This window comes from Macaca fascicularis, chromosome 7, assembly GCF_037993035.2.
Source record: "Macaca fascicularis isolate 582-1 chromosome 7, T2T-MFA8v1.1".
Classification (NCBI taxonomy): domain Eukaryota; kingdom Metazoa; phylum Chordata; class Mammalia; order Primates; family Cercopithecidae; genus Macaca; species Macaca fascicularis.
In genome coordinates, this window is record NC_088381.1 from 44,796,614 (window position 1) to 44,813,186 (window position 16,573).

The 16,573-nt window shown below is 41.4% G+C and overlaps 1 protein-coding gene across 4 annotated transcripts in view; it reads left to right on the forward strand.

Moving 5' to 3' along the window:
• Window positions 1-556: 556 nt before the first annotated feature.
• Window positions 557-16,573, forward strand: part of PIAS1 (protein inhibitor of activated STAT 1) — a 140,751-nt gene continuing 124,734 nt past the window's right edge. For 3 of the 4 annotated variants that reach the window (XM_045395639.3, XM_073996123.1, XM_073996124.1), the window contains exon 1: window positions 557-592. In XM_045395639.3, the coding sequence (XP_045251574.1) occupies window positions 569-592 (24 nt within the window). In that variant the 5' untranslated portion in view covers window positions 557-568. Of the gene's footprint in view, window positions 1,487-16,573 lie in introns of all 4 variants that reach the window. The other variant, XM_065548108.2, reaches the window with a different exon arrangement.

Below are 16,573 nucleotides of genomic sequence, written 5' to 3' on the forward strand. Positions count from 1 at the left end.
ATCTATACCCTGGGAATTATCTCTTCCTTGCCTACCTCACCGCGTTATCAAGAGGAGGATCTGAGCCAATAATGCTACAAATGCTTCATTAAGGGCCCCTTAAATGTAACGGATTTCTATTTTTAGCCCACTGGTAGCCTCGCAAGTAGCAGGTGCTGAAAAAGCCTTGCTTATTAGGGGTTGGAGGACAGCATTGTTTCTGTGACCGTAGGCGTCGAAGCTATGCAGAAGCGTTCCACGGACCGCGGAGAGATGGGGCTCAGGCCAGCATCCCTCTCGCCCCTGCCCTTCCCGGGAGGCGCTGGCCGAGCGAGGATGGGGGTGCTGGGAAGCCGAGGGGGTAGTAACTGTCAAACCTCGCCGCTTGGCGCCATTATTTAAATAGAACGTGCCTGTCTCGCAGTTGTACGTGTCCGGGGCGGGGCTTCGAGCGCCCTAAGCGGGGCGGAGGCCAGAGGCGGGCTGGGAAGGTGGAGGGGCGGGCCGGGGCGGGGCCAGGCCGGCTAGAGGGGCGGGTCTAGCGGCGGCCCCCGGCGAGGTTCACTGCGCTTGCGCTGACAGACGCAAGATGGCGGACAGTGCGGAACTAAAGGTAAAGCGCAGCTCGAATTCACTTCTAATATTCGGCCGCGGAGACGGCGCCTCTGGTGCCTGGGGGGATGGGTCCGACCCTGGGGGGCCGCTCGGGCCTGACTCCACCCGGGCCTGGAGTTGTAGGGAGAGAGGCGCGCCCGGTCTCAGCAGAGGGGGCCCGCCTGCGGCGGGCCGCGGGCCCCGGGTGCCTCGGGGGCGCTGACGGGTCGTCCCCGGCGTGTTATTGTTGTGGGCGCCTCTGGCGGGGGTGGCGGGGGAAGAGATAGGGAGTCGGGAGGTAGGGGCTGCAGCTGTCTCCTGGGCTCGGCTTTTTCACCTTCTAGTTAGCCTCCCCGCCCCCCATGGGGAGCTGGGGCTGGGGGCAGGGTGCTCTTGTAGGGGGGATTGGGAAAGCTCCCCGTGGCCGCTTCCTCTTCCTCCTTTGCAGTCCCGGGCTCCTGTCAGGCGCTCTTCTCAGACCCCCGGGAACTTGGCTCCGGCCGCCCCGCCCCTCCGTGGATCCCTGTCGCCCCCGCCCCGGACTCGGCTCTCCCCGGCTGCTCGCTTTCAGGAAGCGCCTGGGGTGCCCCGCTTGAGGGAAGCGCGATCCCGGGGCGATAGGGTGGGGATCTGGGGGAGAAGCTCTGGTAAAGTTTAGCGAGCCCCGGGCCGGCATTGGGGTTCGGCTGAGAGGTAGCGGGGGAGAGTCAGCCTGGGCGGGACGTTACTCTCTCTCTGATTCCGGGCAGCCGAGGGGAGAAACCCCCTCGAAGAGTGTGTGTTTGGAAGCAGTGTTGGGAGAGGGGGATGTAGCTACCTCTCTCCCTTCTCTTGCCTTGGCTGGTGTGGAGGGTGAGAGGAGCCTTTGGGGGTCTCTGCACACACCATGATGGCGATGCTGTAGCTGATGGAGGTGAATGGTTCGTGTTTATATCCCCCCATTGCCTTTTGTTTGTAGGGACATCTTGCTGGCCATGTTGATTTGAACGAAATTCTCCCCTCATGCTACTCTAACCCCCGATAAATAGAACGTTCCTCTTAACTGTACCAATTACTCACGCCTCACGAAATTAGATGAAAGGGTGCCCCCTTTTCCCCGCTTTTCTCCCACCCCAATCTTTACCTGATGATGGCTTCTTTACCGAAGCAGATATACCACTACACAAGCAGTTGGGGGAGGGGGGGTGGAACCCTTATGATTGGATTGTGACAAATGGGGCTCCGTTTGAATAATTTTGGTTTAGTAGCAGGCAGTTCTTAACTAACGCGTATTATTTCGAGGCTCTGAACGCGATCTTCTCTGTGGCTTCCTGTGTGTGTGAACCCAGCAGCTGGTTATGTCTCGACCCAGAGAACTGACATCTCTGTCAGAGTGGAGATTGGGATATACAATTGTAAATCTTTGGAGAGAGTCTTCTTTTTATAATTAATACAAATTATTTAATTTTTTTCTCCGTTATAATGAAACGACAACTTCTGGAACAACCAAATGCCAGATTTGATTCTGTAGAGTTTTTCCTGTGGAATATCCTCACCGAAAGATCTTTTCTCCTAATAACTTCACAATGTTTACACTCCAAGATTTAGGTATTAAAGTATTGGCTTTGAGTGTCATTCTTTTAAAATGTACTTATAATTACAACTTTATTTAAGGGAGAGCAGATTTAGAATGGATGGTTTTGGGTTTTCTCCAGTTTCAAACTATTGACTGAAATGAGAAAGCCTTAGGAATTTGAATATTTGGAGATAGTTAACCCTTGAAATAAAAAAAAAGCACACAACTTTAAGACATGTTTTCTATGATTTTTCTCTTATGATAGAGTCATCATGTTGCTGTGATCTTTGCCTTCTAGTATTTATTTTGTTAGGAGTTCTTTTGAATGATAGCTAATCAGTTGTTATACATGGACCATAGAATAAAGCCGAAAAGCTTGTGCAGACTATATTGTCACTCTTGATGCTGTCCAAAGAAACTAGTATGGAAAGCACATGCTGAGAGATTTCCTTCTTTGTTCTTTCTCATTTTAAGAAAGTGCCTTTGGGGATGGATCAGATCCCTGGTGTGAGTCTTGTTAGGTAAAGTTTCTCTTTACGAAAGTGAACCAGTATCAGATAAACACCAAACACTTGAAGAAATGTTATTTTTCTAAAATTAGTCTCGTTTTTTGCTCTCTCCCAAATCTACTTGAGTTTTTCCAGAGGAAGTTTTTTTTTTCTACTTTTATGTTCCTGTTGTATAATTTTTCAAATTATAATAACTGTTTTGACATGTTGGTATGTCATTGTGTGTGTCTGAGACTTTGAGGAGCTGTGTGATAAATTGCTTAGCTGGTGATAACTGCATTAAAAAAATTTGGTTAATACTTTATTGTGGTTAGATTTGCTGTTCTTTTTTTGGGGGGTGGAGGAGGTGATCTCAGGAACGCCTACCATAGTTATTTGAGAATGTGTTAAAAAAGAATGTGTATATATAATTTTCTGTGCAGTAAGGTTTGGCAGATACTCCTTTTGGAAATGATATTTTCGGAAGGCTTTTTGTTTGTGATTTTTTGGAGGTAAATATGCATTCCTAATATACGAAAAATCAGTAAGAAGAAGAAAATCTAGTTTTTTTGAAATTTTAAATGGGAATAGAGTACTTCAACTGTGAAGCTTTGCATAACATTCAGTGACTTTTCATTATCTTAGGTTTCAGCCCCATACTTCATTTTGCTGTGTATTCATAATTATTTTCCTCATGGCTTTTTTAGTGAGTCCTTTTAAATCTATAAGAAATCTGCAAAGATCAGATGGGAAAAACGGATAGATCTTTATCCCCTGTAGGAATTGCGCAAGCTGCAACACTTCAAGATATTGCCAATAAAAATTAGATTGTGAATCATACATATCAAAATGAATTCTCTATGCACATTTGTTTATGAAAGGCTTAATTTTTCATTAGGGGAATACCCATAAATGACATTTTAAGAATGTGGAGGGTATTTTGTCATCTTTAGGAACTTAGAAGCAGGAGGGTGTGATGGCCAGATGATCTTGGTGGTTAATAAGCTGACAGCTTCATGCAGCTCCTCTTAAAGTACTTTTAAAAAAAATATGGTTTTTTTTTTGGAGTAAAACTCAAACCAAATTATATTGCCATTTTAATTTACAGGAAGAAGAGTGGGAGAGAAGAAGCTCATCGTCATTTTAGTGGAGTAAATAATTAAATTAAATGGAAAGAGAAACCATAATTATAAAAGTTCCTATAAGTGTGTCAGTGAATTCTATTGTTCTTTTCTGCCTCTTTATTTTCAAGAAATAGCCACTTAATTTTGATCCTTACGCTGTAATTTGTCTGCTTTTATTTCAGATAGAGGCAAGTACGTCTGACAGTTTATTCATGGATTTGATTTGAATCTCTGTAACTTGCTTTTGTCAAGTGCCACATTTAGATGGCTTTTGTTTTATGTCATTATTTTTATGAACAGTATTTAAAAAACACTACAGTATAGTTTATAAAATACTACAGTATAGTTTCTAAGTATTTCATATGATTGTTTTGAAATACTGCCTTCTTTTTATCCACCATTTTCTCCTGGGCGATTGCATTGTCTTTCTCTTCAAAGAGTCTCTTGTAATCCCTGTTGATTGCAGTAGTGCTTGAGTCCATAGCTGATTAACCTTGGGTTTCTCCTGGTGAACTCCATCAGCATGCTGCTCCAGGGTTCTTGCTGAGGCTTTTGAGTTTAGTATAATTTGTACCCTTTCTTGCTGGTAACCAGGGATAAGAAAATAAAGTGGCCAATGGTTGTAGTGGGAACTGGGAAAAAGTATCCAAGTCCCAGAAAAACTGGGTGTTTATGATGAGATGTAGCCTTTAAAAAACAATGACCAAAAACTGATTCATTACTTCATAGAGTTGGCTGTGGTGTTTTCTGAAGTATTTGACCCTGGCATGAAGCATCTTGCTTTTTTAATGTTTGAATAATAATATCTTATTTATATAGTACTTTGCAGTTCATAATATATTGCATTATCTCTTTTGATCTTTCCAGCAGTTCTTTGAGGTAGGAAAGGCGAGTGATAACTAAATCCTTTTTATAGATAGAGAAAGTGAGCCCAGAAAGGGTAAGTGACTATTGCAAGGTCATACAAATAAAAGTGGCAGGGACTTGAGCCTACGTCTTGTGTAGGCCTCCTTAAAGGTACTACAGCAGACCTGGAGTCCTCTAGGGTGCCCAGTTCACAAAAATTTCTACTTATGTTGTTGCTGATACTTTCCCTTTTGGGAAAGCTCTATGCTAGGGTATTTTTGGATATTCCTAGGGCATTTTGCAAGCTTCCTTTCAAAAAGTTTGGAGTTTTAGTTGGAATCATACACATTAATTTTTGTAAGTGTCATTTTGCTTGGGAAAATTTCAGAGAATCTGAAAAGTAAGCAGAAAAATAAACAGTACCTGTAACCCCAACACTCAGAAATATCATGGTTAACATCTGGGTATTTATGCATTTAGATTTTCTCTCTGTGAGCATATGTATATGTATATTCATCACAAAAAGATACAACACTATTTTTTATTTATAATCTGCTATTTTCATGTCTATCCAGATTAGTAAATACAGGGCTGTACGATCAATTGAAAGCTTACATTGTATTTTGTTCAAATAGTCCCTATCAGATTAGTCTACTTTTTTTTTTTGTTTTGTTATTTTGAGACGGAGTCTTGCTCTGTTGCCCAGGCTGGGGTGCAGTGGCATGATCTTGACTCACTGCAAGCTCCACCTGCCGGGTTCACACCATTCTCCTGCCTAAACCTCTGGAGTAGCTGGGACTATAGGCACCCGCCACTACACCCTGCTAATTTTTTTGTATTTTTTTAGTAGAGATGGGGTTTCACCGTGTTAGTCAGGATGGTCTCGATCTCCTGACCTTGTGATTCGTCCATCTCGGCCTCCCAAAGTGCTGGGATTACAGGCGTGAACCACCGTGCCAGGCTTAGATTATTCTACTTTTTTTGCAGTGTCTTTGCAGCCTTGTACCAAAGTTTGCAGATGTTTTATTTTAACTAAATATATTGATATGACAGATCTTTTTTGTGCTTTAGAAAGCAGTGCAGGCTGGACACCGTGACTCACAGCTCATGCCTGTAATCCCAACACCTTGGGAGGCCAAGGCGGGTGGATCACGAGGTCAGGAGTTCAAGACCAGCCTGACCAACATAGTGAAACCCCATCTCTACTAAAAATACAAACAATTAACTGGGCATGGTGGCGGGCGCCTGTAATCTCAGCTACTCAGGAGGCTGAGGCAGGAGAATTGCTTGAACCTGGGAGACAGAGGTGGCAGCGAGATTGTGCCACTGGACTCCAGCCTGGGCGACAGTGTGAGATTCTGTCTCAAAAAAAAAAGAAAGCAATACAAATGTTTCTTTTATTTTTCTAGAGACAGGGGTCTCGCTGTGTTGCCCAGGCTGGTCTCAAACTCCTGGCCTCAAGCAATGCTGCCTCGGCCTCCCAAAGTGTTGGGATTACAGGTGTGAGGCACTCTGCCACTGTGCTCAGCCTGCAAATGGTTTTTACAGGTGTGAGGCACTGTGCCACTGCGCCCACTCTGCAAGTTAGATAAAATGTTTTCAGAGAAATAAATTAGTCATTCTTGGTTTGTTCATTGTCATAGCTTTATTGTTTATGTTTCTGTAATGTGTGAGATAAGATTATTAAAAGATGGCAGATACAGGTTTTACAAAATGTAAGCAAACATTACTTCGGCATCAGAATGTTTGATAAAGTATGAAACTGCTTGTGAAATAGTATTTTATAATCTATTCATACTATTCTATGAATAGTAGAATTTCAAGTATGCAAGTATGTTTGATTTTGGAAATTATATCACAGTGATCAAATATTGCAAGTTTTTGTATCTTATTTAGATGCTTATCAGTTTTTTTTGTTTGTTTGTTTTTTTGAGACGGAGTCTTGCTCTGTGGCCCAGGCTGGAGTGCAGTCGCACAGTCTCAGCTCACTGCAAGCTCCGCCTCCCGTGTTCACGCCATTCTCCTCAGCCTCCTGAGTAGCTGGGATTACAGGCACCAGCTACCACGTCCAGCTAATTTTTTGTATTTTTAGTAGAGACGGGGTTTCACCGTGTTAGCCAGGATAGTCTCCATCTCCTGACTTCGTGATCCACCTGCCTCGGCCTCCCAATGTGCTGGGATTACAGGTGTGAGCTACCACGCCTAGCCGATGCTTGTCAGTTTTTAACTGGCATTTTTTTTTTTTTTTTGAGATGGAGTCGCACTCTGTCGCCCAGGCTGGAGTGCAATGGCGAGATCTTGGCTCACTGCGATCTCTGCTTCCTTTGTTCAAGTGATTCTCCTGCCTCAGCCTCCCGAGTAGCTGGGACTACAGGTGCCTGCCACCACTCCCGGCTAGTTTTTTGTATTTTTAGTAGAGACGAGGTTTCGCCGTGTTAGCCAGGATGGTCTCGATCTCCTGACCTCGTGATCCGCCCACCTCGGCCTCCCTAAGTGCTGGGATTACAGGCTTGAGCCACGGCGCCCGGCCTTAACTGGCATTTTAAAACTATATTGAATATTGCCAGGCATGGTAATCCCAGCACTTTGGGAGCCAAGGCAGGCGGATCACGAGGTCAGGAGTTCGAGACCAGCCTGACCAACATGGTGAAACCCTGTCACTACTAAAAATACAAAAATTAGCTGGGCGTGGTGGTGCGCACCTGTAATCTCAGCTACTCAGGAGGCTAAGGCAGGAGAATTGCTTGAACCTGGGAGGTGGAGGTTGCAGAGAGCCGAGATCGTGCCCCTGTACTCCAGGCTGGGTGACAGAGTAAGACTCTGTCTCAAAAAAAAAAAAAAAAAAAAAAAATCCCCCAAAAACCAAACACTATACTGAACATTAATATAGAGAAAATGGAAATAAGACTTTGCTTTACTCATATTTTTAATCTCAAAACAAAGTGTTGCCATAGTATTAAATTGGGAGGTAACATTGTTTCAAGGATCTGCAACCTCTGCCTCCCAGGTTCAAGCAATTCTCCTGCCTCAGCCTCCCAAGTAGCTGGGATTATGGACAGGTGCCACCACGTCCAGCTAATTTTTGTATTTTTAGTAGAGACAGGGTTTCACCATGTTGGCCAGGTTGGTCTCAATCTCTTGACCTTGTGATCCACCTGCCTTGGCCTCCCAAGGTGCCGGGATTATAGGCGTGAGCCACTGCGCCTGGCCCAGGATCTGGTTTTAGAAAGTTAACATAGGCAATGAAAGCATTTTTATTTTTAGTAAAAACCTTTAGGAGTTAAACCGATTAGTAAATGCATATGTGAATTAACATGCTGTTTGTGCAACATCTGAAAAGTAGTGCATGTGGAAGGAACTTGAGGAAATTGATTGTACTCTAAATTTGATTCCTTAGAATTTGGTCTTCACCTAAATCTGCATTTATGTAACATTTTATCATTAGAATTTCTTTGAAATAGGCAGTAGAGACAATTTTTAAGTACTTAGTTGTCATTAACTATCAATTTCAGAAGTAGTACTAATTGCCACTGTACTTTTTGTTAGATGTTTGTGACTATACTTGCCCTTCCATGTTAAAAATTGTGCAACACCTGTTACTTTTGATTCCCTGTACTCTTGGTTTCAGTAGTGTCACATGAAAAGATAATTCCCTAGAAACGTTCCTTCAGAGTTTTCTGGTAAATCTTCAGTCTTAGCTATGAACTTCTAAAATTCATCAAAATGAAGAAACCACCTTTTTTTTCAGCTTTTCCTTAGATCAAGCAGACAAAACAAACATTAAAATCCTTTGAACATTAATTAGTAATGGAGGTATCAGTAACTCTCACAGGACTGTTGTAAAATGTTCCTATTTTTGAAAACTTCATCTCTTTCTTACCTTTTCTGCTATTCACTGCTTTCAGTTTCCCCCCTTTGGTTGCTGGGTTAATTTCACCAAAACACTCCTTTCATTCTGTCACTCCTATCTATAAAAACTTTGAATAGCTTTCCATCAAAAACTGGATAAAGTCTTAGTTCTAAGTCTAGTATTCAAGATTTTCTATAGTCTGACCCCAGTCCACTTTGTGTGTGTGTTTTGTCTCTTCAGCTATATAGCAAAAGCCCTTAACTTAAAGCCAGAGCTGTTCGTTTGCGTCTTTTTGTTGGCTTGTGTTCTGTTTGTACCCCCCTCCATTCTCCCATCCCTACTCTGTGGACACAGTAGGTGTTTTTAATATACATGTGTCAGATGAACAAATTATGTTCAAGATTTGTTTCTGTCAGAGAGTGGGGCCTGATGCTGTTGTTTGTAAGACTATCTAAATTGAAAATATTCTTAGGGTCGTATCTTCGCTCTTTTTTCTTGTTGCTGCTTAGATGAACTTGAATTACATTAAATCCAGAATAATTTATGAAGGACTGTTTTAGATTTACCTTTTACATTATTTTACGTTATAGAGATAATAAATGAATACAATTCTCATTGTAATAATCTAACCGTAAATAGGGTAAAAATGGAAAGACCTCATCATCTTCATTCTTAGAGGCAATCACTTTGGTGTATATCTGTGTATTCTTATTTGGGTGGGCAGGGGGAGGTAACAGCCTTATTGAGATAAAATCAACATATCCCATTACAGTTCACCTATTTAAAGTGCACAATCAGGTGGTTTTTGGTATATTCACAAAGTTGTGTAACCATTAACCACAATCAGTTCTAGAATATTTTTTCACCTCAAAAAGCAACTACATCCTTTTAGCATAATCTCCTTCCTAAACCTTACCTCACTCTTAGCCCTAGGCAACTGATAATCTATTTTCAGTCTCTGTAGACTTGCCTATTTTGGACATTTAATATAAATGGAATAAAAATATGTCGCTTTTTGTGTCTGGCCTTGTATTCTTTTTTTCTCTGCATGGGCATTTAAATGTGTATGTCTGTATAATATTTTTAATTTATTGTGTGTGTGTATGTCTAGATGAGAACAAAACTAGACACACAGAAGGAACTTAAGTGAATGTACATGTACATAAATATCTTTCCTAAAACCATAAGTGAGATCATACTATACATGACATCCTAAAATTTGCTTTTTTTCACAATAAATAGTGAAGCTCTTTCCATGACATGTCCAAACAATGAGATGGTTTCATTCTTTTTAACAGTGCATAATATTCCATATGTATGTTTATAGAGATTTACCGCTTGAATTTATCAATGTATATGGTTAAAAGTTCTTAAGAACTTGTTTTGATGGTTTTGCTATACACTACTGGGTTTTTTAAAAAGATAATTGCCACATTTAATGTAACCTCTATAGTATTAATGCTGGAGTTTCACTTAACAATAGGAATGAAAACATCACAGGTAAGGGTTGTATAGCTTGAGGAGAAATGGAATGCAGCGTCTTTATGCGGTTCTGGCAGTGCACAGCCAAAGCATTTCATTTTGTCTTTGGGTTTCTGAATGTGAGCAAGCCTGTTTTTAAAAAAGCTCATGGCATAGTGCTTAAAATAGAACTTAACATGCTATCTTGTGCTTTATGGTGAATTTTAAGACTTTTTCTTGCAGTCATGCAAGTCTAATCTTAAAGATTGGAAAGATTTCAGAGTAAATATTTTTTCTCATATGTTAAAATCATCATTCTGGTCTATGGGCTTCTGTAAGTTACCCAAGAAGGGGACTGAAGAGGCACAAAACTGGCTCAGAAACTGGCTTATAGTAGATTCTCAGTAATTGTTATTTATTCAAGAATTATCACATTCTGTTATTTATTATATTTTTGGGTATCTGCTGTGTATGAGGTACCGGGTTATTGGTGATTTTAGTATATTATCACGTGTGTGTATATTTATTTAAATATTTCTGTTATAGTGGAATGTTTAGTAAAAATTATCTTTTTAAAAATTATACAAGTAATGCATTGGTTATTACAGAGGTTTTCAAAGTCTGTTTCTCAGGCCCCTGGTGGTTCCTGAAGTTTTTCTGGATGTTCTCCAGGTCAAAATGATTTTCCTTATAATAGTAAGGCATTATTTGCTGTGCTAACATTTGCAAAATCATTGGTGGGTAAAACCGCCAGCACCTTGGCACAAATTAAGGCAGTGGCACTAAATCGTGCTAGTAGCTGTGTTGTTCATCACTATGTACTTGGAATTAAAAAAACATGCCAGTTAAACTTTATGTCCTTGATGAAACAATAAAACTTACTAATTTTATTGTATCTCAGTCGTTGAGTACATTTTAAAATATATTTTGTATGATGAAATGAAAAGTACCTGTAAAACACTTTATTGAATATCAAATCTGATGGTTAACTCAGGGAAAAGAACTTCTGGAGTTGAGTTGTGAGCTTTTTAAATGGAATACCATTTTTACTTGAAAAAAATGGCTGGCAAAGTACGGTTATACAGACTTGGGTATTTGGCATACATTTTCATGAAAATAAACAAAGTGCGCCTGTCACTGCAAGGAAAACAACTGACAATATTTGTTACTAATGATAAAATTTAAGCTTTCAAGTGAAAATAGAACTTTGGAAGACGTATTTGCCACTGTGAGCTTGACAGTTTCCCAATACTTGACTTTTTTGATAAGATCAGTGTGATATTAATGAATGTGTTATGTTGAAGTTGCATAGTGAAATATGTCAACATTTGGAAGAACTGCGTAACTCAGTGAACTAATATTTTCCAAATAACCAATGCATGATATTACAAAATCATGCCTGGATGAAAAGATCCATTGGAAATGGAAGATAGACCAATGAATTTCAGTTTATCAGAGTGGGAAATATTCATTGATATGGTTTCAGATTCCTGCATTGCAGCAGCCTTTAAGAACCTGCCATTTGTTGAGTTTCAGTGAAGGATCAAAGAATATCAAAAGTTATCTGAAAAAGCTAGAGCATTTTAATAAAAATACTCTATTTTTTCCAAACTCTATAGAGCTTCATAAGGCTAGACTTCCTTTATATTCTTCAAAGTAATCTAATACACAGATTGAATGGGAAAGTAGATGTGAGAATCAGGATGTCTTTATTAAGCTAGATGTTAAAGAGATTTGCAAAAATGTAAAACTGGGATAGTCCTCTAATTTTTATTAAAAATATTTTTTAAATACAAGATGTATGTTAACAAGTAATGGATTAATTAATTAATTTATTTTTTGAGATGGGCTTTGCCATGTTGCCCAGGCTGGTCTTGAAGTTGGGGGCTCGAGTGATCGCCTGCCTCGGCCTCCCAAAGTGTTAGGATTACAGGCGTGAGCCACCCTGCCCAGCTATTATTATTTTTTTAATGACAAATATTTTAAAGTTTTCTGCTTTAACTGCAAATACAGTAAATATTGATAGATGTAATCAACATAAAGTTTTTTTGGGGGGGGGGCAGCGGTCCTCCACTTTCAAGAGTATAAAAGAGTCCCAAGAGCAAAAACTTTGAAAACTTGATCTTTTTTAAATTTAAAATTTACAGTACAGCAGTGCATAATTTAAAATGGGACGATCCCTTTCACCTTCTCACTCGTGGTATTTTTTGTAACTTAAAAAGAAAAATAAGGCTGGGAGCAGTGGCTCACACCTGTAATCCCAGTGCTTTGGGAGGCCAAGGCAGGCAGAGTGATTGAGCTCAGGAGTTCCAGACCAGCCTGGACAACATGGCAAAACCACATCTCTATCAAAATACAAAAAATTAGCTGGGCATGTTGATGCACACCTGTGGTTCCAACTGCTTGGGAGGCTGAAGTGGGAGGATTGCTTGATCCTGGGAGATGGAGGTAGCAGTGAACTGAGATCCACTGCACTCTAACTTGGTGACAGAGTGAGACCCTGTCTCAAGAAAAAAAAAAAAAAAGAAAAAGTTTACTTCTAGTGATCCTCTTAGAAGGCAGTTTGCTAAGCAGGGTTATTTAATTAGATCCTGTATCTCTCTAAGTAATGCTAAGCGGTAATAGCTTGCATTGCACTGAATGAATGTGCTTGAAGTACTTTTTTTTTTTTTTTTTTTGGATGCAGGGTCTCACTCTCTTGCTCAGGCTGGAGTGCAGTGGTATTATTATGGCTCACTATAGCCTCGAACTCCTGGGCTCAAGTGAGCCTTCCACCTCAGCCTCCTGAGTAGCTAGGACTTCAGGTGCATGCCACCATGCTCAGCTGACTAAAAACTTTTTTTTTTTTAATAGAGATGGGGTCTTGCCATGTTGCCCAGGCTGCTCTCAAACTCTCAGAATCACATGATCCTTATGCCTCAGCCTCCCAAAAGTGTTAGAATTCAAGGTGTTGAGCCACCGCACCTGGCTTGAAGTACTTTTAATCAGTAATGGTGTGGGAAATATATATAACTTTTTATTTTTTCAAGGTTATGTTTTTTGGTTTTTTCTTTTTTTTTTTTTTTGAGATGGAGTCTCACTCTGTTGCCCAGGCCAGATGATCTCGGCTCACCACAAACTCCGCCTCCTGCATTCAAGCAATTCTCCTGCTTCAGCCTCCCGAGTAGCTGGGATTACAGATGCTCACCACTGTGCTCAGCTAATATTTGTGTTTTTAGTAGAGACGGGGTTTCACCATGTTGGCCAGGCTGGTCTTGAACTGTTGACCTCAGGTCATCCACCCGCCTCAGACTTCCAAAGTTCTGGGATTACAGGTGTGAGCCACCATGCCCGGCCTGATTGCTTTTTCTGTAGTAAAATACAAGAATCACATGAATAAATGAAAAATTCCCTAACTTAATGTTAGCCAATAATTTCCTCTCCAGCAGAGCTTAGCTCTTACCAAATATATATGATTGATTTGCATTCTGCCTATTTTGTTTTTTTCCTTTCCCTTTTGGGATAAACATGAAACAGGACCTAGAAATTGTAAGACTCTGAATGCTTTTCAGTTTCTTTCTGCATTTCTTTAGAGTGGTGTGTGAAAAACTCCAGCCTCTGTTCCTTAAACATCTTTCCCCAGGGTGTCAGAGTAAGACTGGAAAAGGAATATTTTTGTTCCAGAAGTTACTCTAATATGTGATTTCAAAATCAGGTAGCATCTTAAAGGTTAAAGACCTTTAAAAAAAGTATAGTATTTTGTGTCTAATTGAATCATGATCAGGGAAAAGAACATGAATTTTAGAATTGCCATTAGTCTTCACCTCTGAATTTAGATAGTCCCAGGAATAAGATTAATGGTCTTTTAAGTGTGAGTAGGTCTAGGTCTGTCCATTTGTTCCAGAGAGGAATTTTATAATCTCTTGTTGAGGCTACTTAACCTGGCTGATAATGTTTGGGGAACAAGGCAGGAGAAGGGTGTCCCACTTATGAGTATGCAGACTTTGCTTAATCTCCGCATGTTTAGACTTGTGCCTCACCATTGATTTTAGCTCCCTGCTGGTCTGAGTCTGGAGCCTCTCTGGTTCAGTTGTTCCAGTAAGCCTCTGGGTGACATTTCTCCATAGCAGAAAGTGGAGAGGAAAGTTTTGGAGACCTGAAAATATGTATAGGGTGGACGTGGTGGCTCACACCTGTAGTGCCAGCACTTTGGGAGGCTGAGGTGCGCAGATTGCTTGAGTGCAGGAGTTTGAGACCAGCCTGAGCGATACGGCGAAAACCTGTCTCTACAAAAAAATATAAAAATTAGCTGACTGAGGCACGTGCCTGTGGCCCAGCTACTCGGGAGGCTGAGGTGGGAAGATCGCTTGAGCCAGGAGGTTGAGGTTGAGGCTCTAGTGAGCTGTGATTGTGCCACTGTACTCCAGCCTGAAGGACAGAGCGTGGCAAATATACATGCTCATAGATTCCAGTAATTACATCTGATGATGTTTGTAGAAGAAGGGACTTAAGTTAATTACCCCAGTGATCTACACGGGCTTAAGTCTTTTTTTTTTGCGACTGAGTTTGCACTCCTGTCACCCAGGTTGGAGTACAATGGCGCAATCTTGGCTCACTGCAACCTCTGCCTCCTGGGTTCAAGTGATTCGCCACCCTCAGCCTCCCAAGTAGCTGGGATTACAGGCGTCTGCCACCATGCTTGGCCAATTTTTGTATTTTTAGTAGAGAAGGGGTTTTGCCGTGTTGGCCAGGCTGGTTTAGAACTCATGACCTCAGGTGATCTGCCCACCTCAGCCTCCCAAAGTGCTGGGATTACAGGTATGAGCCACCGCCTCTCACCTGGGTTAAGTCTTGAAAAGTGCTCAGGTTTGTATGTGTCCATGCTGTCATCCACGAAGAAGTTAAATCATCAGAGTTATGAGAAAAGTCCAGCTTTTTGGCAGAATCATAGACCATTAAATTCTGTATTACACTTTAAATGTTTTTGTCCTTTTTTTTTTTTTTTGAGGTGGAGTCTTGCTCTGTCACCGAGGCTGGAGTGCGGTGGCACAATCTCGGCTCACTGCAACCTCCACCTCCTGGGTTCAAGCCATTTTGCTGACTCAGCTGCCCAAGTAGCTGGGATTACAGGCGCACACCACTGTGCCCAGCTAATTTTTGTATTTTTAGTAGAAATGGGGTTTCACCATGTTGGCCAGGCTGGTCTGGAACTCCTGACCTCATGATCTGCCCACCTCAGCCTCCCAGAGTGCTGGGATTATAGGCGTGGGCCACTGCACCCGGCCTTGTCCATTATTTTTATGGATACATTTTACAAACTCTCAGTAAAACGTAAAAATAGTTACTCCTTTACTGGCCTATAAGTATTCTTTGCAGCTATAGGTATTCTCTGCTAAATCTTGCAAACAAATAAGCATTCTCCCCTCCTCTCCCTTCCTCCTTCCTTTTGCCTGTTTGGCCTTTGGTATCACATTTACTTAAAGCAAGGTTCTTTTTTTTTTTTTTTTTTTTTTTTTTTGAGACGGAGTCTCGCTCTGCCGCCCAGGCTGGAGTGCAGTGGCCGGATCTCAGCTCACTGCAAGCTCCGCCTCCCGGGTTCACGCCATTCTCCTGCCTCAGCCTCCCAAGTAGTTGGGACTACAGGCGCCCGCCACCGCGCCCGGCTAGTTTTTTGTATCTTTCAGTAGAGACGGGGTTTCACCGTGCTAGCCAGGATGGTCTCGATCTCCTGACCTCGTGATCCGCCCGTCTCGGCCTCCCAAAGTGCTGGGATTACAGGCTTGAGCCACCGCGCCCGGCCATTAAAGCAAGGTTCTTATCCAGTCATTCCATCAATAAAAGTGAGTGCTGATTTATGTGCCAAATCAGCTGCGTTAAATGCTCACACGTCATTTGGGAATGAAATAGTTTTTGCTTTTGTGAAATTACATTCTAGTACTCCTGTAAGTATATGAAAAATAGTTTGGTTCTCTTGTACCTTTTCATATTTGAATTTTTATAGAGAACAGATGTTTTATATAATTAGCAAAAACTTTATTTTGGGAAATGTTTTCTTGAATATGAAATAACAGTGTTAAATGCATTGTTAAAGTTTAATAGTCATTTGTTTTAAACATGCTTCCTAAAGGTAGTTTTTGAAGGAAGGAGATGTGGGAGGAGCAAAGAAAAGATATGAAAGAGTTATTGTAGGAAGTTTGATTGCTGACTCACTGGAAAGTTATTGAGATGCCTGTGCCCATTGAGATTGACAACTGTGGATGTAAAATAACATCCATCTGCATGAGTGCATGCATTCTTTTCTCCTACAAAGTGGGAACTACATGGAGGGACAAGGGAATTTTGCAAAGGAGTGTTTGGGGCCAATGAATAGGGCATGACAGCATCAGTGAATTAGACATCTTTATGAAATTGAATTCTTGCAGTGAAGCAAGTAAGAAAAGGAGGTTGTAGTTGGAAAATGGAATGTTCAAATTAGTGATTTTGAAGGTGGTGCAGGTTCTGCTGGAAAAGGTCTAGGATGTGGCCCATGGAGTGGGTAGCTGAGGGGGAAAGTAATGATGAGGAGTTAAGTTGGAGCCTGTATGGCCAAGGCAGGTACTAAAACTTTACCTCAGTGAATGACAGGATGACCTAGAAGATGGGCTGTCCAGTACTATAGCCACTAGTTCTGTGTGGATATTGAGAACTTGAAATGTGG